This window comes from Protopterus annectens, chromosome 8.part1 (assembly GCF_019279795.1).
Source record: "Protopterus annectens isolate FY-2018-M chromosome 8.part1, PAN1.0, whole genome shotgun sequence".
Taxonomy (NCBI): Eukaryota; Metazoa; Chordata; order Ceratodontiformes; family Protopteridae; genus Protopterus; species Protopterus annectens.
Window position 1 is genome coordinate 269,227,124 of NC_056742.1, and position 23,781 is coordinate 269,250,904.

Below are 23,781 nucleotides of genomic sequence, written 5' to 3' on the forward strand. Positions count from 1 at the left end.
TATATATGTATAAACTCTCCTCACATACAAAAACACACACTACTTATCATGCTATGCTAAGTACCAGTAAAGGCTTAAGACACGGCCATAGCTTATTAAAGCCTGCTGTCTGTAACTGCAGAATACTTGCTCTACATGACATAACTTCCCCTCTATATTTTATGATAAGTCTCATGGTAGAATGGCCATCAGATCCTACATGTTCAGCCACTGTCACTTTCTTTCTATTAATAATTATATCTAAACAACTTGTTCCTTAAAAGTCTTTGACCATTAATTGATACTGGCCCAATGAAGTTCATTTCTACACCTGATCAAAACAGACACTAGGATGCTTCAATTCCACATCTGATAGACTTCTACAAGAGTGACTTTAAACTAAGTGTTCCTGAACTATATAAATATACTCCAGCACAGTGTCTACAACCTTCTACATAACTGAATCCAATGGAAAGTGACTCTACTTCTGCATGCTATAAAAAGCCACAATTTGACTTTGATAATTTAATTTCAAAAATAAACTTCTCATTTAGATTCATGCTGCAGTAAGCAAGATGTTGAAACACTAAGTGGTCCAAACATAGATGTCTTCCATAAGATGGAATGCAATGTTTTTATCTGCACGAGGCAGACATACGACAGCATAGCTACACAGCATCCATTAGAGAAGCTCGCTACACACTGGCATACATCTCTAATCAGAGGTCTGTACTGCCACTACATGCTGGCATTCCTTGGAGAAAGCTAGAAGAAAAAACACTCATTAAAGCAAGCACAGCCTATTTCAAATATGACCCAAAATGGGCAATAGAGCAGGGTTCACCATCACTGTGAGAAGTAACTATTTTACTGCTGTGCTGGTTCAGTTTCCAGCATTCCCGTGAAGAAAATATGAAATGCAGCTCTAAATGGCCTGGGAGGTTACACTAAGGCTGCAGACATGTGTATCCCTAAGAGGCTCCTGCAAATACAGAGTACAAAACAAAAGCACCCTGCAGCAGCTACACTGTTGATGAGCAAGTCAAGGCATAAAACGATCAAAATAAACTAGATGCTAATTATTTATAACTTACCTATCTTCACACATCCCTTGTCTGTCATGAGTAAATTAGACACCTTCAGATCCCTTTAAGAGGAAAAATAAAGATTTGTATTAACTAGAAAAGTGAACTGGCTGCATGCAGTGAATTCTGGGAAACAAACATACTCAGACATCCGTAATCAACAATTAAGTGCTTCATGGCCAGTGGCACTATTTAGCACTGTGCTAACAAAAACTGTTTTTATTTACCACTTACTAGTGAAAGACTAAAGCATATCTAAGTAATTACACAGACTTCTGCAGTGACATCTTGAGCAACCCAGCATACCAGAATCCCTGAAAGATGCATTATATGTATAATGCAACAGCTTACATTCCATGTTAAAGATCTTCACTACTGAAGTGATCTTCACTATTAAAGCTTGGTGTTTCTTACCCAATACCATCAAATATGCAATATTGAAACAGCAGATCATAAAATGCTCTAATGAAGTGTCTGCATGTAAACTGTAACACATTCTATAGTATGACATTTGTAATGCCTGTCTTCTGACCAGAATTACTGGACCCATCTTAGACTTTCCCTAGCTAACTCCAACCCACATTTGTGGCTGGTAAGGAGATGGAGGATCCTGGTACAGCATCATGCTGCTGCTAGAGAGTGATTTTTAATACTCTGCACACTCTGCTGCTTGTGTGCACCTGTAACATTCTGAGATGGACATGCAATGGGGAGTGCTGGCAACCATTCCACCCTAAGACATCACCCCCACTTCATGTCTCTTATCTTCCACTGCAGATTTACCATAAAGTGCATCTGAGTGCAGGTCCACACCCCCAGGATAGACATGGCTGTTCTCGCATGCCAGTGCCTCAATTGCCCAAGATGTTAGTCAAACCAGGGTTAGGCCACAGTCAGGGCTTTATCCCTCTACACCATGGTACTGGCCAGAATTTCCAGAGCAGTATGGAGTCCCCCTTTCCATGGATACGTTACCTCCCACACTGAAGAAGACAGCCAGGAACGTGGCTGTAAAGATAAGAATAATGTGAGTGATCTTTGCTTCTTTGCTAAAATTAGGAAGCTACCAACAGATATGCATGAACCTCCCACTCTAGTCAAAAGAAAAGTCAGTGCATCTTCTGAAAGAATGCTTGGAAAGGATACACACAGTGTTTACTACAAAGCAACCTACTCTGTACATCACACACACACACACACACACACACACACACACACACACACACACACACACTGCAGACGAGTTTCAGGTTGATGCCGTTGATGTGGGAAGTACCTAGGTCAGCTCAAGTGGCTGGAACTCAATGCTGGGTACAGCTAGCCATACAAGTCTCTCTTCCCTTTTTCTTCTCCTTTCTTCTGCCCTTAGAGGCAATACACAAAAAGATCTGTTCTGAGGAGAAGGGTGGTCAGAAGTTAAACTTGATGGCTTTTAGATTTATTGGACAATGCAAGCTGGAATGTTTCACTTTATTAATGGCTGGAAAGGTAATCTTAACCTGGTGAAGCCAGAATGTTGTCAAACTCTAGGGGACCAGAATGTTTTTACACAAAGCTGCTAAGAGATTTGTTTCACTTTTTCACTAAAAGCTGGTCTCAGCATCTAGAGCCCCGAATATTGATCTTCATCACTCCCATACAAGCGGGCACTACCTTTAAAATAAAACTTTATACAAGCCCCATAATAGCAGGCATGGCTGTTTTATTATACACAATATTATCAATATCAATTATCAATACCCCTGTAAAAGCAGGTACTAAAATTACAGGGCACATTTAACAAATAGTAATATGATCTGAAGACCCTTGGCCAAAAGAAGAGTTTAAGACAGATAACAATACAGATTATACTGTTTGACTAAAATGATGGACCTGAAGAAGCCTCTTAGGTGAAAGTGATTACAAATGTTTTGAGATATATTATTTTCTGAATTTGTTTAGTATATAGTATAAAGGAAAATTTTAGGGCGTTTACACTTTGGTAGGAATCATGCTTCACACAAAAGTAATTTTGATTTCAAAACACAGGATACACTGTAACAGGATATCTTGTTTGCTGAGTGAAAGTACAGTCGTGTACACTTACCATAAATATAGATGGTCGAGTGTATTCCCTGTTGCAGTCCTGACTTGTGGGATTTCTTGCCATGAAAGCCCTTGGCTAAACCGACTACCAGAGAAAAAGTCTCCTTCCTCCAAGAGCTGGCAGAAGCCCTGACCGACATCAGTACACTCTGGTATATAGGAAGCCAGCCGACGTGATGATTTCAGTTTTTTCTTGACCCCCTGAAGGCAGGAGCCCCCAAGATGGGTCTTAAAGTAAAGGACTTATGACATAGAATATAAGCAAAGAAAGGCGCAAAACAGGGGGTACCTCTTGGTTTGAAAAGAAGTTTGTATCAGACTACACTATAGACTAAGGAGAGAAGGAGGGACGGGAAAGAATACTGCAACAGTGAATACACTTGAACATCTACATTTATGGTAAGTGTACACAACTGTACTATGTTCTTTGTGTTTCGCTGTTTCAGTCCCGACTTATGGGATGATTCCCAAATCTGAGACTGAGGGTGGAATGTAGATTAGGGAGAGGAGAGGTTGCCCTGCAGAATGGCAGTGGCAAATCTTGTTCTGGACCTGGAAAAGGCTGATAAGTGGTAGTGTTTGGTGAATGCATGCACAGATGACCAAGCAGCAGGGACTCCTTTTAGAAAGGCAGTTGAGGTAGCAGTAGCCATAGCAGAGCAAGTCCTGACAGCCTCAGGTGGCTTCTTACCATGGATGGCTGTAATAAAATGAGAACCAGAAAACAAGTAATTTCCGTGGTATCCCCAAAGTCTCAAAACAACCCACTAAACAAGTGTAGTGGGTCCAAAAACAAAACAGTGCAAGAAACGTCTCTGTGTGGAAGATTTTCAGTCCATATATTTCTAGTTAATCACTGTATATTAATCAGATCAGACAATAGCAGTAGCAAACTTAAACTCATCTTAAGTCAAAACAAAACAAAACAGAAAATAATAATAGAAAATATATAATTGTACAGCATTACTAAGTATTCAAAAGTAATCCAAGTAAGGCAGGCAGCCTGTTTCCAGTCAAAAATCCTTTAAGTACACAGACAAGCGATCCAAGTAAAACAAAAATAGAGTAATAATTTCCTCACAAGCTTTCTAAATATATATATATATATATATATATATATATATATATATATATATATATATATAAACACTTTTTATCAGGCATGGGAGTGGTTTATTGTACTGTAAAACAAAAGTGTTATTTGGTACACATGTTAAATTCACATCCCTTCCCCCATAAGTGTGACATTCGAGCTGGTCCAGCCCTACTTAGTAGCTGTCATAATAATATAACCCTTATGTACTTTAAATAAAATTTATAATGATGTGGTACCTCTTATTTAACCAGATTATTAAGTCTGTGATTTTATCCAAGACAATATACTACATGGCTGGAAATATATCAACCTTAGTTCATTTGGCAATCAAAAAATATATATAAATATATACATATACATTTTGCATGTAAAAATCAATTTCTATTTTCATAACCTATTGTTAAAGGTCACTTCCGTCCTTCTAGACTTCTTCACGTCTGTGTACAGGAACCCTAAAAACAATCTAAAAAAAATATATATAATTGTATAATTAGTTTTGTTATTAGACATCATTTTGAATAAAGTGGAAAAAAGAACCAGAAAAAAAAATAAAAATAAGAAAAAATGCATGTATGATGATGGAAACAAAATATACACTTAAATTACAACTGATTTAAAATGGTATTTAAAACCAACTGGTAGAATAAAATAAAATAAAATACAATTAAGTCATGTAAACAATGTGGCAATTTTGTAAGTTCCAGTGCACTTTTAATTGAACAGCAGTAGTTTAATCCAGGCTTCCTAAAAGAGTTCAGTTTTAATTGCCACATGAGTTCATGTTTCTCCAGAATATTCGAGATCCGTTTGGAAATTGTCTGTTTGGAAACTGGTTTCCCATCAAAACCAGTGGCAAAGACCACAAAGAGTTAGTCTGATTTTTTCTCAAAGTTTTAGTTCTGTCAAGATAGTAACAGAACTGTCTATGAACATCCAAGGAATGAAGGATTCTTTCTCTCTGTTTCTGAGGATTGGGAAAGAAGGTAGCCAGGCACACTGCTTGCTTCAAGGATGTGTCTCTGTCACCACCTTGGACACAAATGAAGGAAGTCCTGAGGGAGACTCTGTGTGGATAGAATATAAGGAAGGGTTCCACTGCCACGACAGCTTGTAGCTCAGAGACTCTTCTAACACAGGTGAGAGCCAGCAAAATGGTAGTTTTCCAAGTTGGATACTTTAAGTCTGCAAAAGCCACTGGTTGAAAGAAGGCACAGTCAGTTTTTCCAGAACAAAACTGAGGTCCCATGGAGGTACAGGTTGTCTCCTGGGAGGACTGATGTGGATCACTCCCCTGAGAAATTGATTTAGGAGGGGATGTGAAAAGACCGGAGGAAGAAAAGGGATATGGGCCGAAATGGCAGATGCATGAATTTTAATGGAACAATAGGAGAGGCCCTTTGTCAACCAGACAAGCCAGGTAATCTACAATGCTAGAGATCTCGGCTAAAAGAGGACTGTGGCCCTGTTGTTGACACCAGATGGAAAATCTTTTCCACTTAGCTAAGTAAGAGTGCCGAGCCTTCTGGCCTCTTTAATGATGTCTTGAACCTGCTTGCTTATGGCAGGGTCAGTCCAGGATTCTGTGGAATTATCCAGGCTGAGAGTTTGAGTGCCTGCAGGCTGGGATGCACAATCTTGCCCTTGTCCTGAGTCAGAAGGTCCACTCTCTGTGGTAACTGCCATGGATTCTTGTTGGGTATGTTGAGTAGCAGAGGATACCAGTGCTGTCTGGGCCAGTCCGGGGCTATCAGAATTGCCCTTGGCCCCTCTTCCCTTATTTTTAGAAGCACCAGAGGAAGTAGAGGTAAGGGTGGGAATGCATAGATGAAAAGGTGAGTCCAAGGGACAGAAAAGGCATCTGTCTTCCAGGCTAAGAGTAGTTTCTTCCTGCAACAGAAGCTTTTCAGTTGAGCATTAGCCTTTGGTGGCAAAGAGGTCTATCTGGGGGACTCCCTATTTTTTGGCTATGCTGAGAAATGTTTCCCGATGTAGATGTCATTTGTGGGGGTCCATCAGGTTTCTGCTGAGGAGATCTGCTAGAGTATTTTGAGAATCTGAAAGGTACTGTGCCAAAAGGTGATACCCCAAAGAGTGGGCTGTCTCCCAAACCTGCAATGCTAGGTGACAGAGAGGATAGGAGTGAGTGTCTCCTGCTTGTTTATGTAGCACGTGACTGTGGTGTTATCTGTTTTTGCTAATAGGACCCCTGGTTTCCATTTTTCTCTGAATGCTACCAGGCCTTTTTGAACTGCCATAAGCTCTTTCAAGTTTATGTGTTTGTCTCTGAAAAAGAAGTTATGTACCTACCATAACATTCCATGTTAGTTGTCCTTCATCTCGCCTTCCTTCTTGCTGTTTGGGGGGGGGGGGTTCAGAGCCGATCCTTGGCTACGACTCGGCCTACTTCTATAGCTCGAGAGCTATTTACAGGCTTGAGGCTAACCCTTATCCCAAAATGCCCAGCGTCAGCTACCCAGATCTCATTTGAGATAGCGCACACTAGACATAAAAAGTAACCAGTAACCTAAAAAATCTGATTTACCCAAAAATAAAAGATCAAAGTAAACTGTCATAAAATTACCTGGCAAGTGAACCAAGAAAAAAGGAAGTCAGCCGGTGAAAAGTACAGTTTTGTACCTACCATAAATGTAAAAGTTCGAGTACGCATACAGCTGCAGTCATCACACTTGGGTTATCCTGCCGTCAGGCAGGTCCTCGGTCGGCCGAATTCCAAAGTCTAGGTCTGGCGTCGGTTGTCGTCGCTTCTTCCCTGACGTCAGTACGGCAGGGGTATAAAAGAGGCAGCCGACGCCATTTTCTACAGTTTGTCTTGCCACAGATGTCAGGTGCCCCCAGAAAGGAAGGCAAAACATGATGTCATGCAAACATACATAAGTAGATAAATCAAAATAGTAGTTGCAAGCAAATACACCATAAAGGAATACCCCAAATAGGTTGTATGTTAAAGGTGTTTGTCATAAGCCCTGTCCTAAGAGGGGATGGAGGGAGGGTAACCTGGACTGCAGCTGTATGCGCACTCGAACATCTACATTTATGGTAGGTACAAAACTGTACTATGTTCATCATGCATACAGCTGCAGTCATCACACTTGGGTAGAATCCCAAAGCTAAGTAAGGGTGGCTGGTACTAAGCGGAATTAGGAGGGGCTAGAATGCCCTGCAGGACTGCTGTGGCAAAGCCCGCTCTAGATTTTGAGTATAGTGGAAGGTGGTAGTGCTTGGAGAAAGTGTGCACTGAACTCCAAGTAGCTGCTTCCAAAATGTCCTTGGTAGGGACCCCCCTGAGGAAAGCTGCTGAGGTAGCTGTAGCCCTGGTGAGTGGGATCTGATGTATACAGGCACTGATTTTCCATGAAATGAATAACAAAAGCGTATGCAGTGGGCTATCCATTTTGGAAATAGCCTTTCCTTGAGCACCTGTAGCATAGGACACAAAGAGCTGCTCAGATTTTCTGAATGACTTTGTTCTGTCCAAGTAATAACGAAGTTGCCTGTGAATATCCAAGGAATGTAGTAGCCTCTCTCCTTTGTTCTGTGGATTTGGATAAAAGGTAGGTAAATGAATAGACTGATTCAAAGCCACACTGGATACTACCTTTGGCATGAAGGTAGGGTTGGTTCGTAAGGAAACCCTGTCCTAATGGAAAATGATTAATGGTTGCACAGCCATGAGGGCCTGTAGCTCCGAAACCCTGCATGCTGAGGTAATAGCCAGAAGGAAGGCTGTTTTCCATGACAAGTATTGTAGCTCTGCTGAAGAAGCTGGCTCAAAAGGAGGCAGTGTCAGCTTCTCCAATACGAAGTTGAGGTCCCAAGTTGGAGCTGGTGGTTTCCGTGGGGGTTTTATATTTTTTGCCCCTCTGAGGAACTGCCTTAATAGAGGATGTGAGAATAAAGGAGGATCCGTATTGTATTGTGCTGAAATGGCTGAAGCGTGGATCTTGATGGAAGAGAAGGAGAGGCCACTGTTTAACATCTCAGTTAGGTACTGTAAAATCTGAGGTATATTTATATTTATTACCCAAGGATTCTGACTCTTTGCTTGATTCCAGGAACAAAATCATTTCCATTTGGCGGAGTAGGTTTTTCTAGTAGAGGGTCTCCTGGCCTCCAAGATGACATCCTGTACCTCCTTGGAGAGGAGAGTTTGTTGGTAAACTAAGGTATTCTCCATGCAGCTAGATTTAGAGTTCTGAGCTGGCTGTGAAGGGTCTTGTAGTTGTGCTGGGACAACAGAAGAGGAACTTGAGGAAGGATTCATGGTGGCAAGTGTGACAGGCTTTTTAGGAGAGGATACCAGTGCTGTTGTGGCCAGTGTGGAGCAATGAGAATCATTTGTGGCCTCTCTGCTCTGGTTTTTAATAGGACTTTGGCCAGTAGAGGTAGAGGCGGGAAGGCATAGACTGTCAATGTTGTCCAATTGAAACAGAGTGTGTCCACTTTCCAGGCCTGTGGATGATAGGTCCTTGAGCAGAATTTTTCCAACTGGTAAATTCTGTGGGTAGCAAATAGATCTATGTCTGGCTGTCCCCATGCCTGAGTTATCTTTGAGAAGACTTGAGGATGCAACTTCCATTCATGTGGGTCTGTCATATTTCTGCTTAAGTTGTCTGCCAGTGTGTTTTCCTTCCCTGGCAGGAATTGTGCCTGTAGTTGAATTTGTAATTCCAGTGCTGTGTTCCACAGGTTCATGGCTTGCCTGCACAGGGGATATGAATGCGTTCCCCCCTGTTTGTTTATGTACCACATGATTGTGGTGTTGTATGTCCTTATTAATAGCTGGCCTGGATGCAGTAGGTCTTTGAAGGTCATAAGAGCATTTTGTACGGCTAGCATCTTCTTTTGGTTGATGTGTAGGTGCATCTCTTTTTGGGACCATTTTCCCTGAATACACTGACCTGCCATGTGTGCTCCCCAGGCGTAGTCTGAGGCGTCTGTTGTGATGATTTGAGTTGCTTGTGGTAAACAGAAAGGAAGACCTGTGTTTCTTTGGCATGCTTGAGCCCACCACAAAAAGTCCTTTTGAAGGCATGGAATGAGTGGTATAATTGTTTCCAAGCTGTGGCTGTGCTGAGACCATAAGTTTTTTAGGTACCATTGTAGTTTCCTCATATGCAGCTTTGCAAATGGTATTAGTAGGATGCAAGATGCCATGAACCCCAGAGCCTGCAGGATTTTCCTTGCAGTTAGCCTGGTTAAAGTTGCCATTTTGTTGTAGTACTGAGACAGTTGCCCTTGTTTGTCTGGCGTGAGGTAGGCCATCTGAGTTGTTGTATTTAAGCTGGCACCCAGGAAAATTATCTGTTGAGAAGGTATTAGTTTTGATTTCTTTTTGTTCACTGTGTACCCCAGGCAGTTTAACAGTTTTATTACAAACGCCAGATGTTGCAAAAGAAGGTCCTTTCTGTCTGCTTGGATCAGGCAGTCGTCCAGATATGGGTAGATTTGGATTCCTCGTTGTCTGCAGAAGGCAATTACTGATGCCAGGCATTTCGTAAACACTCTGGGAGCAGTAGATAAGCCAAAGGGCAATGCAGAGAATTGGTAATGGGTTGAACCTGCAAGAAATCTGAGGTATCTTCTGCAATCTTGTCTGATAGGGACATGCAGGTATGCCTCCTTGAGGTCCAACGTTACCAGCCAAGACTCCTTGCCCAGCATGGGAAGAAGCTGCTGTAATGTGAGCATCTTGAATTTTGGTACCTCTAGATATGTGTTTAGAATAGATAGGTCTAAGATGGGTCTCCAATCTTTGTCCTTCCTTGGTACCAGAAATAGCCTTGAATAAAAACCTTGACCTTGTTCTTTTGCAGGTACCTCCTGAATTGCTTTCACATCCATGAGAGCGAAAATTTGCCTTTGTGCCTCTGCCCATTGATTTTGTGGCAGGTTTGGCATGCCTCTCATTTTTGGAAGGGTGTGAAAGTGGAACCTGTAGCCTCTGTCTATAATATCCAGAATCCATTTGTCCTGTGTAACAATGTGCCAGTTTTTTGAAAATAAGGCCAGTTTTCCACCCAAAGGTGCTGCCATTATATCTTTGTTTGGCAGGCATAGGGGAAAGTCATTGCATCTGTTTTCTAAATGACTGTGGCCTATCTTCTCCACCTCTGGGGGCTGGTGTTTGCCACTGTCTAGCTCTGTAAAATCCTTGAGGTTGTCCTCTATCCCTTGGGCATCTGTATCTGCCCCTTTGGGGTCTGTCCGTGGTTGGAAAGGACCAATTTTTTGAAGGCCAGTTTCTGCTGAAGCGTGGAGGCTGCACCTGCAAGAAATCTTTAACTGTTTGCATAGATTTCGCTTTTTCCTCCATTTTCTTTAGTACCTCCTCAGCTTTAGCACCGAACAATACATCTTTTTGTAGTGGTGCATCTAATAACTTTGCTTTGACATGATCTGGTAAGGTTTGCTCTTTGAGCCAAGCATGTCTGCGTATGACAGACCCCGTGACAGCAGCTCTGCATGAGGCCTCTAAAGCATCAAAACCACACTGTAAGGTATGTTTCCTCACTTGTTCTGCTCCATGCAACAAATCCTGCAACTCTTTCAAGTCTGGCTGTTCTGTTTGTGTCATTTTGCCTTTCAGCTGAGATAGCAAGAACTGTTGGTATTTTAACATATGAAATTGACAGTTTAATGCCCTCATGGTTAAAGTGGCTGATGTATACACCTTTTTCCCCCACCTTTCTAGTGCTCTAGAATCTCTCTCTGAAGGCAAAGGGTTTTTAGCAGTAGAGGCCTTAATCCCCTTGGGACCCTGTGAAATTGTTTCTGGGTCAGCAGTATGGCTTTTATAAAGGAACTGGTGAGAATCAGGAACCCGGTAATATCTGTCTGGTTTAACAGGGGCTGGAGGTAATAAGTCTGGATTAAGACTGGTTTCTGTGTACACATCATCCAAAATATCTAAGACAGGAGGAATAGCCAGGGGCCTATGCTGGGGAAGTAGTAGAAATTCCCTGAGCCTTTTCTTGGAATCTGAGTAATCTTGACCTTCCCAGTGGAAGTGCTCTCTCAATGTATGCAGGGTTTCCCCAAAAGAGAAGTCCTCGGGGGGGGGGGGACCAAGGGAATACACTCCTCAGCATCAGAGTCTTCAAATGGGGAATAGGTGCAATCCTGGTCCTCAGAATGGTCTGAAGTAATAGAAGCCTGGTCTGAGGAAGGGTGGTCTTCCTCCAACCTGGGTCTTTTGTCTGAGGGGAGTTGAGAACCCCTGATGAGAGTAATCAAATCCTCAGCCATTTTAAGCATCTGTTTTTTAGGCATGGGGCCTTGACAGGGGGTCTGAGGCCCTTGTTTTTTAATTTTCATTGCAGCTTTAGACTTAGTGAATGATTTAATAGAGGAGGTGGAAGGCCTGAAAACGCCTTCAGAAATGGCAGGCCTCGCTAAAATTTCGGTTTCCCCACCAAGAGTGGTGTCGGTATCTGCAGTGGGAATGGAGACCGAGGATCCTGCGGCCTCGGGTACTGAAGTCACCAGTAAAATAGTTTCATCGGTAGTCAGGGGCTGCGTAGGCACCTCGCTGAGAACCGCAGAACCGGTAGTCGGCCTAAGCGTGATCTCAGTACTCGGTGCAGGCCTCGGATGTCTATCCTTATCCTTGCGTCTTTTGCCTAAAACTGGCGTCGGTGCATCCGACGACATGATATAATAATAAAAAATAATGAAGGGCGAACTCCGCCCGGCGCTTAATAGTGTGCTTTTTAAACCTAGCACAAAAACGGCAGGCCGAGACGTCGTGGTCTGGCCCTAAGCAAGGTATACAGTAAGAGTGAAAATCCTTATGCGGTATTTGCTTCCCACAAGAAAGGCAATTATTAACTTTGTCTGACATCGGTCTGAGGCAAGAAAAGTTTCCCCCAACGGGGTACTTAGCTTTAAAGAAGACTTCGGCTGAAATACTGTTCGTAAATCTCAGGAGCTGGCCGACCGGCACTTGCGAACTGCTTCTGCTTCGGGCACCGCGTGGCAAGAAATACTGTAGAAAATGGCGGAGGCTGCCTCTTTTACACCCCTGCCGCACTGACGTCAGGGAAGAAGTGACGACAACCGACGCCAGACCTAGACTTTGGAATTCGGCCGACCGAGGACCCGCCTGACGGCAGGATAACCCAAGTGTGATGACTGCAGCTGTATGCACGATGAACATCTATAGTGAACTCCTCTCAATCCTCCAGGAAAGGGGAAGGGGGGGACACAAGAAGGAAGGCAAGATGAAGTACAACTAACATGGAACATTATGGTAGGTACATAACTTCTTTATGTTAAGTTGTCCCATCTCGCCTTCATTCTTGCTGTTTGGGACAGCGTCCCTAGCACCTAAAGACCCTGGGTGGCTCATTGGAACAGACTCTTTAGAACAGTGGAACCAAAGGAAGCCCTGGTCCGGGAGACCACATCCACTTTGCAATGAGAGATAAAGGTATGAGGGTTTGCCCAAGTGGCAGCTGCACAAATTGAGTCTACGGGCAATTTAGACTGAAAGGCTACAGAAGTGGCTAATGCTCTAGTAGAATGACCTTTCGGTTTTGCTGGTAGATGTTTATGTCTTAACTGATAAATGAAGGCAATGGTGTCAGATAACCATTTGGATAAGGCCACCTTAGAAACTGGAAGGCCTTGCTTATTGTGAGCATAGGAGAGAAATAATTGGTCTGACTTTCTTAGCTCTTTGGTCCTATGGAGGTAAAAACGTAATTGTCTGTGCACATCCAGTTGGTGAAGACTGTATTCTGCCTTGTTGCTATGATTGGAAAAGAAGATGGGGAGATCAATGGATTGATTTAAATTGTTTTCTGAACAGACTTTTGGTATGAAGGATGGGTTGGTTCTCAGAGAAACTCTATCTTTGTGAAACACCATATATGTTGGATGAACACAGAGTGCTTGGAGTTCTGAAACACGTCTAGCTGAGGTAATAGCAACCAGAAAAAGTCTTTTCCAAGATAGAAATTTTAAGGGACATGAAGCTGCTGGTTCAAAGGGAGGCAGAATCAAAGAAGTTAAAACTAAACTGAGATCCCAAGGAGGGGGTGGATCCCTCACTGTGGGTCTAAGAAGTGATGTTCCTCTCATGAAGGCTTTGCAGAGCTTATGAGACATTATGCTACAATTAAGAATTCCAATATGAAAATTAGATATGGCAGCCAGTTGTACCCTGATGGTAGCAGCAGCCGCACCCGACTGAAAAAGCTCTGCTAGAAATTCTAGAATTTGATGGACTGGGGCTGAAAAGGGGTCTTAGTTTCTAGATTCTGCTCAGTAAGAAAATCTTTTCCATTTGCTAGCATAAGTCTTTCTCGTAGTTGACTTATGGGAGGAAACAATAATACCACAAACTGCTGGGGAGATAATTGGAGGCCTGGCTAAGGTAGGAAGTGGAGAAACCAAGCTGTGAGCTTGAGAGTCTGAAGGGATTGGTGTAACCCGTCTGAATGATGAATCAACAGATCTGGCACTGGGTCCAGAACCCAAGGCTGGTCTAGAAGGTGGAGGTGCAGGAACGGAAACCATATCTGTCGAGGCCAATAGGGGGAAACGAGGATCATTTTGCAACCCAATGATTTTGCTTACTGTATGAGTCTTGGAATTAGGCAGCTTCCATGGAGCCTAGAACTTGCAGGACATGCCTGATTTGGATCTTTCTGCTCTGCATTAGAAATTACACTTGTTGGCGAATAGAGAAAACTCTTTCCTGAAGTAACCTTGCAAACATCTGTTTTGTATTTAATTCTGCTCCTATATATGTAACAGATTGACAGGGCAACAAGGCAGATTTTTCAAAATTTACTGTAATGCCTAGTTGGGTGCAGGTTGATATTGTATAATCCCATGCCTCTATGAGTTGATGCCTGGTGGTAGCAGTTAGGAACTAGGCGTCTAGATAGGGAAACACCTGGAATCCTTGACGTCTCAGGTGAGCCGTGACTACTGCCATACATTTGGTGAACACCCTGGATGCTGTGGTGAGACCAAAGGGCAGAGCTCTGAAATGGTAATGACTGGCCCCTATCCGGAAGCAAAGAAATCTCCTGGACCGTCTGTCCATTTTGATATGGTAGTACGCATCCTGAAGATCTATGGAGCACATCCAGTTGTCCTGACCCAGAAAGGGGAGAATGGACTGCAGTTTTACCATCTGGAACTTTTCTTTTTGTACAGATTTGTTCAATCTGCTGAGATCCAGTATTGGTCACCAGTCCCCTGTCTTTTTTGGTTCTAAAAAGAATCTTGAGTAAGTTCCGGATCCTAGTTGGTCTGCGGGAACTTCCTGAATGGCTCTTTTTTCTAGCAGTTTTGAAACTTGAATAACTGTTTGATCCCTTAGATTGGGTGGGACATCGGAGATGGACTTTTTTGACTTTAGAGGGGGTTGATGAAAGGGGATTTTGGAACCTCCGGATATGATAGATAGTACCCATTTGTCTCTTGTTATATTTTTCAAGGCTTTTGTGTACAGGAAAAGTCTTCCCCCGACTGCCTTCAGAGGTGAGCAGTCGGCAACCCGTCAGGGATGCTGGAAGGGTTTGGCAGAGAAAGTTTCTCTGTCAGCCTGATTCTGCGGTCCCCCTCTGCCACGAGGGTGGCGTCTGTCATTGTTGTTGTTTCCCCCTCTGTCCCTGGGGGAAAAATCACCACGTGTGTCAGGCAAGGGTCCTTGGGACTTTCGAAAACACATCTTTCCACCCCTCTGACCTTTGGGATAAGGTCCGTTAGGAGTGGAAAAATGGACTCCCACAGCAGAGAGAGTCTTGCCTTCCTGCTCACACCTGGTAAGCATGTCTTTCACCTGAGGACCAAAAAATGAGGAGCCAAAGGGAGTATTTGTGTAGGATGCTCGAAAGGGTTCCACAAGTTGACACAGCCGCAGCCAAGCATGTCTCCTGAGAGCCACTGCTGTACCTGTAGCTCTGCTAGCTCCATCGGCTGCATAGGAAATCAGCCTCATGGAGGAGTTGACTATTGAATTAAGAGCCGCAAGCTGGGAAGCTATTTTGGCTGATGCTCCCTCAGCTGTAGGATCTTGTAGGGTATCTCCAAGCTCTTTTAGGAGATCCCTTTGAAGTCATGTGAAATGAGAGAGATAATTCAGGGACCTCACTGAGAAGGTCGCTAAGGAAAACATTCGCTTCCCATATCTGTCTATCATCCTAGACTCTTTGTCTGGTGGATGGACAGACAAAAGTTTCTGCTAACTCTTTCTTGGTGGCTGCTGCTACCACCATGGTATCAACTGGCACACCTTTAGTGAGAAATTGTTTGTCCTGGGGGGCTGTTATGAATTTATTTGGTCTCCTCGGAGTAGGTTCCACAGAATCCGGAGCTGACCAAGCCTTTCAAGCGACTACAGCCATGAGTGGATTGAAAGGTGGAGACACCCAGGAAGTGGAGGGTCGGGAACCGAATGCCTCCAGATATACAGACTCATCCTCAGTAGGGGCTAGGGACACCAGCCACCCCTCTGCCTAAGCATTTCAAGGATGTCCGAAAAAAAACATCTTCTGAGGGGGACCTGGGAGATGCTTCTGATTCATTCAGGTCTGTATCTAAGGTGACAGACTCAGGGGAGTCTATGTGCTTCCTCTTGCACTTCTTCTTCCGGGGAGGCTCCTCTCAGTGATCAGGGTAGGCCTCGGAAGAAGAGGAGTCACCCAATGGGCTGTCCTGGGGCATAGGTTCCCAACGCTTCTGGGCCAGAGGAGGAGCAGAGGTTGGTACAGGCACCACAAGAGAAGGAGCCGATGGGGCTGATAGTAGGGCTGTTTCAGGGGACAGCACACTCTGCATGACCTCGAAGGCATCCCGACCCAGAGGCAAAGAAAGCTCCGCCTCCGAAGAGACACGAGTCCTTCTCCCCGTCGTGGGCGATGGCTCCGAGGCTGATGTGGGAGCCGAGCTCACCTGCGCCGAAGCTCTGAGAGGGAGAGCAGGGTTGGACACTGGTACGATGCCACTCCCCCTCCTCGGAGCCGTCGAGGGAACTTTGGCGCCCAGATCCGTCGATAGACAGGACAATTGAGGTGATCGGAGCCGAAGTCGTAATCGAAGAGGAGTTGATCGGCGAGGTTGGTTCTACTATCAGCACGTCCATGGTCTCCGGCTCCAAACTAAGGGTAGTCAGAGGAGGAATGGAGATGGAGGCGGATGGAGCCGCAACCTGCTGAGGTGGGCTGGAAAGTAATTTCGCAAGGGCCTGTGATTTAAGCAACCTGCTGACTACTCTCTCGACGTCCTAATCCGATAACCTAGAGGATCGAGAGGAGTGGGATGAAGAGCGATGACTGTGTTCACTTCCTAATAAGGGTGACAGTGGCACCGAGCGGATTGGCTCCAATGAAGGAGACCTTGCTCGCTTGTGGTTCAGAGACGGCTCCGAGGTAGCAGTTGGAGCCGAAAAGGGAGTTGACTTGTCGATGCTAGTGTGCACCAACAAACTTGGTTGTTCAAGCCCAGGAATCAGTTCCGAGGATGGAGCCGATGGCTTGACAGACAGAGGATTTCAGTGGCTGAAAACCTTTAGCCGGGGAATCCTGTGGTTTCAATAATCCTCGAAGGATTAATTTGTTTTTGCGCTCCTGCAGGACCCTTGGACTAAATGCATGACAGACAGAGCAGGAGTCCTGCAGGTGCACAGCCCCTAAACAATAAACACAGCTAGTGTGCCCATCTGTAAGAGACATTTTCTGACAGCATAAGTCACACTTTTTGAAGCCAGAAACTTTGGCCTCTTTAGACATCTTACACTACTAAACTAAGAAATGGCCTTTTTTTTTTTTTTTTTTTTTTTTTTTTTTACTGTTAAGGAAAAGAAAGGAGAGCCTCTAATTTAAACGGCTGTCCTAAGTGGGGGGGGGGGGGGGGACTCTCTAAATGAGTTCAGGGGAAACAGGCCTGTGGGTATGCAGTGATGGCCAACCCTACAACACACAAGAAAGGCGATAAGGGATAAAGTACTATATCTAGACAAAAACTTGATACATTCTAAAGAATAAACAACAATTATAATAATAGAAAAAACTATACTAAGCCTGAGACAGTAACGAAGCAATCTCGCAGCTGAAGCGGCAAACGAGATCTGGGTAGCTGATGCTGGGCATTCTGGGATAAGGGTTAGCCTCGAGCCAGTAAATAGCTCTCAAGCTACAGAAGTAGGCCGAGTCAGAGCCGAGGATTGGCTCCAACCCCCCCCCCCCCAACAGCAAGAACAATGGCGAGATGGGACAACTTAACATCTGATTTTTCCCATTTCCCTTGGGATTGGAAGTGTTTGAAATGAGCCACCCAGGCTGCCTCTGAGGCATCTGTGGTGAGTGTTTGCTCCTGAGGAGAGAACCTGAAAGGAAGCCCCTGGTTCTGAGCACAAGCCTGTGCCCACTATGCAAATTCCTCCTTGAGCCAAGGAATCTACTGTATCTCGGTTAAAAGGGGTGTGTGTTGGCAACACAAATTTTTGAGGTACCACTTGAAGCTTTCTCATATTCATCCTGGCCAGAGGGACCAGGAGGATGTAAAATGCCATATAGCCCAGTGCTCTGAGGAATTCTCTGGCTGAGAGGCATTGTCTCTGCATGATCTTCTGAAAGTACTGAGACAGGAAGGCATCTTGTCTGGAGGTAAGAAGGTCTTTTGAAGGGATGAGTCCAGAAGAACCCCCAGAAGACAATCATGGTGGACGGTTCTGTGTTTGATTTGTGCAGATTTATGGTGAAGCCGACGGAGGTCAAGAGGTTCTAAGTAAACACCAGATCTGTGTGGTGTTTTGACAAATTCGTGGCTTGTATTAGACAATCGTCCAGGTAGAGGTAGATTTAGACCCCTCTAGTCCTGCAAAAGGCGACTGGAGGGGCTAAGTACTTTGTGAAGATCCTGGAAGTAGTAGACAAGCCAAAGGGCAATGCAGAAAAGTGAAAGTGACTAGTACCTGCTATGAAGTGTAAAAAGCTTCTGTGCGATACCTCTGTAGGAATGTGCAAGTAGGCATCTTTTAGATCCAGGGTGACCACGAAGGCCTGAGGGGCTATCATGGGTAAACATTTTTGAAGAGTTAACATTTTGAATTTTGGAACCAGCAGGGACTGACTGAGAGTAGACAGGTCTAAAATGAGATCTCAAGAGCCTTTCTTTCTGGGAACCAGCACCAGCCTGGAGTAGAAACACTTTCCCTTTTGGTGTTCTGGAAAGTGCAGTTGTGTACAATTACAATATATGTAGATGTTAGAGTGCATTCACTGTGGCAGTCATCACACTTGGGTTATCCTGCCAAGGGTAGCCCTCAGTCGGCCCGAATACCAGAGGCTTAGTATTTCTGTGTCAGTTGCTGTCGCTCCAGGACTGATGCCAGGTCATCAGTGGTATAAAATTAGGCAGCCTACACCATTACATCAGTTTTTCTTGCCCCAACTGTCAGGATCCCACAAATAAGGAGCTATGTTATGGTGGAAGAACACCACCAGTAAAAAGTAAATACCAAAAATTCCCTGTAAGGAGAGAGAGAGAGAGACAGAGACAAGGGAGATGGAGGGTGGGAAACCAGGACTGCAACAGTGAATACACTCAAACATCTACATTTATGGTAAGTGTACAAAACTGTACTATGTTCTTCGTGTTTCACTGTTGCAGTCATCACACTTGGGTTGATTCCCAAAGCTGAAGAAAAGGGCGGAGCAGTCAAGAAGACTGGGGGCTGGCTAGGATGCCCTGCAAGACTGTGGTGGCAAAGCCTGCCCTGGATTTGGAGAAGATAGGCAGGTGGTAATGACTGGTGAAGGTATGAACAGAAGTCTATGTTGCAGCCTCCAGGATGTCCCTGGTGGGGATCCCTCTGAGAAAAGCTGCAGAGGTGGAGGTTGCCCTGGTGAAATGCATCCTGCCCCCCTTTGGGGGCGGTTTCTCGTGCTGTTTGTAGCAGAAATGGATGCAGTGTGCGATACATTTGGAGATTATTTGGATATGGCCTTGCCCTCTGCCCTTGCTGCAAAGCTGACTAGCAATTTGTCAGTTTTTCTAAAAGATTTAGTCCTATCCAGATAGAATCTGAGCTGTCTGTTCATATCTAGAAAGTGAAGAATCCTTTCCCCCTTCTTTTGTGGGTTAGGGAAAAAGGTGGGCAAATGAATGGATTGGTTGAGAGCCACACTGGACACCACTTTAGGCATGAAGGATGGGTTAGTCCTGAGGGTGACCCTGTCAGCATGGAAAATGATGAAAGGCTCTACAGCCATTAGTGCTTGTAGCTCTGAAACTCTTCTAGCTGAAGTGATGGCTAGAAGCAAGGTTGTTTTCCAAGAGAGAAATTTTAACTCTGCTGAATCTGCAGGCTCAAGGGGGGTAGGGTGAGCTTTTCCAACACAAAGTTAAGGTCCCAAGCTGGGGTAGGCACTCTTCTGGGTGGCCTTAAGTTGTTAGCCCCTCTTAGAACTGTTTGATGAGAGGGTGTGAGAAGAGAGGTGGCTCTGTACTGTAATGAGCAGAGATGGCAGAGGCATGAATTTTAATAGAAGAGAAGGATAAACCCATGTGTGGCAGACCTGCTAGGTAATCCAGGATGAGATGTAGGGAGGCCTGTGCTGTTTCAGCTCCCTTAGCGTGGATCCAGGTGCAAAACTTTTTCCACTTGTCAGCATAGGATTTTATAGTGCTGGGGCATCTGGCCTCACGTATAACATCCAGGACGTGTTTGCTTAAGCTGGCAGCTTCAGGAGAGGTCAGGAAATAAGCCAGGCTGCCAGGTTCAGGGTCTGCAATTGTGGCTGTATAAATTCTCCATTCTTCTGGGTCAGGAATGTTGGGATCTGAGGTAGGTGCCATGGGGGCAGGGGTGACAGGCTGCACAGCAGTGGGTACCAGTGTTGGCGTGGCCAGTATGGGGCAATCTAGATTGCCCTTGGTTTTTCCTCCCTTATTTTGAGCAGTACCCTTGAAAATGAGTGGTAGAGGAGGAAATGCATAGATCGAGAGGTTTACCCATTGGAAGGATAGAACATCCACTTTCCAGGCCTTGCTGTGAGGTTTCCTGGTGTAGAATTTGCTGAGCTGATGATTGGAGTGGGAGGCAAAGAGGTCCACCTTCAGGGTGCCCCATTTCTGGGTTACAAGGTTGAAGGTTCTGTGGTCTAGCTGCCACTCGTGTGGGTCTAGTAGGTTTCTGCTTACGTTGTCTGCCAGAGATTTTAGGGAGCCTGGCAGGAATTGTGCTAGCAGGTGTATTTGCATGGCTGAGGCTGTGTGCCAAAGGGTCATGGCAAGCCTGCAGAGATGATAAGAGTGAGTCCCTCCCTGCTTGTTGACATACATCACTGTAGTGTTGTCTGTTTTGATCACTAGAGGCCCCAGGGAGAGTAGGGGTCTGAAAGCTGTCATTGCATGCTGAACACTTAGCATCTCTTTTTGGTTGATGTGCAGATGTATTTGATTTGAGCTCCAATAGCCCTGAATGCACCTGCTGTCCAGGTGTGCATCCCAGGCATAGTATGATGCATCTGTGGTGAGGGTCTGGGTGGCGTGAAGTTGTGAGAAGGGAAGTCCCTTTTTGTGGTTGCATGCTGCTGCCCACCAAAGAAAATCTTTCCTTAGAAAGGGTATCACAGGTATGATAGTTTCCAGGTATCGAGAGTGTTGACACCAAAGGCTTTTTAGGTACCATTGTAGTTTCCTCGTATACAGTCTGGCATATGGAATGAGTGGAATGCAGGAGGCCATGAACCCTAGAGCTTGCAGGATTTTCCTTGCAGATAACTGGGTTCTGGCGGCTAGTTGAGAGAAGTAGCCTATAAGGTAGGCTTGTTTTTCTGGAGTAAGGAATGCCATCTGGGATGCTGTGTCCAGGCTTGCTCCCAGGAATACAAGTTTTTGTGTGGGGACTAGTTTTGATTTCTTTTCGTTGATAGTATACCCCAGGGAGGTCAGTAGGTCCTTTACAAAGGTCAGGTGCTGTAACAGCTTTTCCTGACTGTCTGCCTGAATCAGGCAATAGTCTAAGTAGGGGTAAATTTGAATATTTCTTTGTCTGCAAAAAGCAATGGCTGGACCCAGGCATTTTGTGAAAACTCTGGGAGCAGTGGATAAGTCAAAGGGAAGTGCAGAGAAAGTACAGTTGTGTACACCTACCATAAATGTAGATGTTCGAGTGTATTCACTGTTGCAGTCATTACATTTGGGTAATCTGCTGGCAGGTTGCCCTCAGTCAGCCTGATTAACAAAGTCTTGGGTCCCGCGTCGGTTGCTGTCCCTTCTTCCATGACGTCAGGTCATTAGGGGTATAAAACATGCAGCCAACGTCATTACATCAGTTTTTCTTGCCCCAGATGTCAGGTGCCCCCCAAATGGGGAGCAAAAAAAAAAAAATATATATATATATATATATATATATATGGATCACCTTCAGATGCCCGAAATCGCATTTCACCGACACGGAATCCGACGGGTCGAAAACACCGACAACGCAGATGACCGACAAGGTGAGAACCCGACGGACTCGGTAAGTGTGCGATAGAGTGAGGGATTTAGTGTTAGGGAGCGGACAGGTAAGTGTGCGATAGTGAGGGACTGTGGGTTTAGGGGTGGGTTAAGTGAGTTAGGGTTAGGGTGCAGGTAGGGTGTGTGTGCGATAGTGAGGGACTGTGGGTTTAGGGGTTGGTTAAATGAGTTAGGATTAGGGTGCAGGTAGGGTGAGTGTGCGGTAATGTCGGATCTTGGGGTTAGGGGTGGGTTAAGTGAGTTAGGGTTAGGGTGCAGGTAGGGTGAGTGTGCTGTAGTGTCGGACCTTGGGGTTAGGGGTGGGTAAGTGAGTTAGGGTTAGGGTGCAGGTAGGGTAAGTGTGCGGTAGTGTCGGACCTTAGGGTTAGGGCTAGTGGATATGTTATGTAGTGTACTGTGTTGTTTACGTGTAGTGTGTTGGTGTAATGGTATTCGGTGTTTTGCATTGTCGGTATTTTTTGTTGTCGGTGATTTGTGTTTCGGCGGTTTGGCGTTTCGGGCATCTGAAGGTGATCCATATATATATATATATATATATATATATATATATATATATATATACACACACACACACACAACAACATATATACATAATATATATATATATATATATATATATATATATATATATATATATATATAATTAAAAACACAAAAAATATACCTCCAAACAGAAGCAAATACACCAAAAAGGCTTTTAAGCATAGTAAAAGAAAGTAGAGGTATAGTAAGCGAACAACAGGGAGCTGGAGGGAGGGTAACCAGGACTGCAACAGTGAATACACTCAAACATCTACATTTATGGTAAGTGTACACAACAGTTCTTCGTGTTTCACTGTTGCAGTCATTACATTTGGGTAGATTCCCAAAGCTATGGTTGGGAGGATGGATTTATACAGCATTAAGACCAACTATAAGGCCCTGCAGAACAGCAGTGGCAAAGCCAGCTCTGGATTTAGAGAAGAAAGGTAAATGGTAATGTTTGGAGAACGTATAAACTGAGCTCCAGGTAGCAGCTTCTAGAATGTCTCTGGTAGGAACACCTCTGAGAAAGGCTGTAGAAGTAGATGCAGCCCTGTGAGATCTGATCCCCTGTGGGATAGTTTTTCCACGGTGCATATAGCAGAAACGAATACAATGGCTTATCCATTTGGAAATAGTCTGCTTTGAAATAGCCTTTCCCTCTGCCCCTGCAGCAAATGCCACCAGTAGCTGTTCAGATTTTCTTAGAGATTTTGTCCTGTTTAAGTAAAATCTCAGTTGTCTGTGTACATCCAATGAATGCAGAATCCACTCCCCTTTGTTCTGTGGATTGGGAAAGAAAGCTGGCAAATGAATGGTCTAATTAAGAGCCATACTGGATAACACCTTAGGCATGAAGGATGGACTGGTCCTGAGAGACACCCTGCCGGCATGAAAAATAATGAAAGGCTCCACTGCCATAAGAGCCTGTAATTCACAAATCCTACTAGGCGAAGTGACAGCTAAAAGGAAAGGTGTTTTCCAGGAGAGAAATTTTAAGTCTGCAGTAAGAGCTAGCTCAAAAGGAGGGAGAGTGAGTTTTTCCAATACAAAATTGAGATCCCAGACAGGGGTTGGAGCTCTCCTGGATGGTCTTAAGTTTTTGGCCCTTCTGAGATACTGCTTTAGCAGAGGATGAGAGAAGAGGGGAGGTTCTGTGTTGTAATGAGCTGAAATGGCTAAGGTATGGATTTTTATGGAAGAAAACGACAGGCTCTTGTGAAGCATCTCAGTTATGTATTGTAAAATCTGAGGAATACTGGACATTGCTGTGCTTATTCCTTGTGATTGGTTCCAGGCACAGAATCTTTTCCATTTGTCAGCATAAGATTTTCTAGTACTAGGCCTTCTCGCCTCCAAAATGACATCCATCACAGGTCTGCTGAGGGATGCTAAGGGTGAATTTAGGTGATTAGCCACGCTGCAAGATTCAAAGTTTGGAGCTGAGTGCACAGAATTTGGTTGTTCTACGGTGGAAGGTGTGACACATTGCGCAGGAGTGGGTACCATTGT

At 44.5% G+C, this 23,781-nt stretch overlaps 1 protein-coding gene across 2 annotated transcripts in view; it reads right to left on the reverse strand.

Annotated features, from left to right (window-relative positions):
* The window catches only part of CDK10 (cyclin dependent kinase 10), a 957,465-nt gene that overhangs the window by 588,231 nt on the left and 345,453 nt on the right, over positions 1-23,781 (reverse strand). For both annotated transcript variants that reach the window (XM_044081866.1, XM_044081865.1), the window contains exon 7: positions 1,074-1,126. In XM_044081866.1, the coding sequence (XP_043937801.1) occupies positions 1,074-1,126 (53 nt within the window). The remainder of the gene's footprint in view (positions 1-1,073; positions 1,127-23,781) is intronic.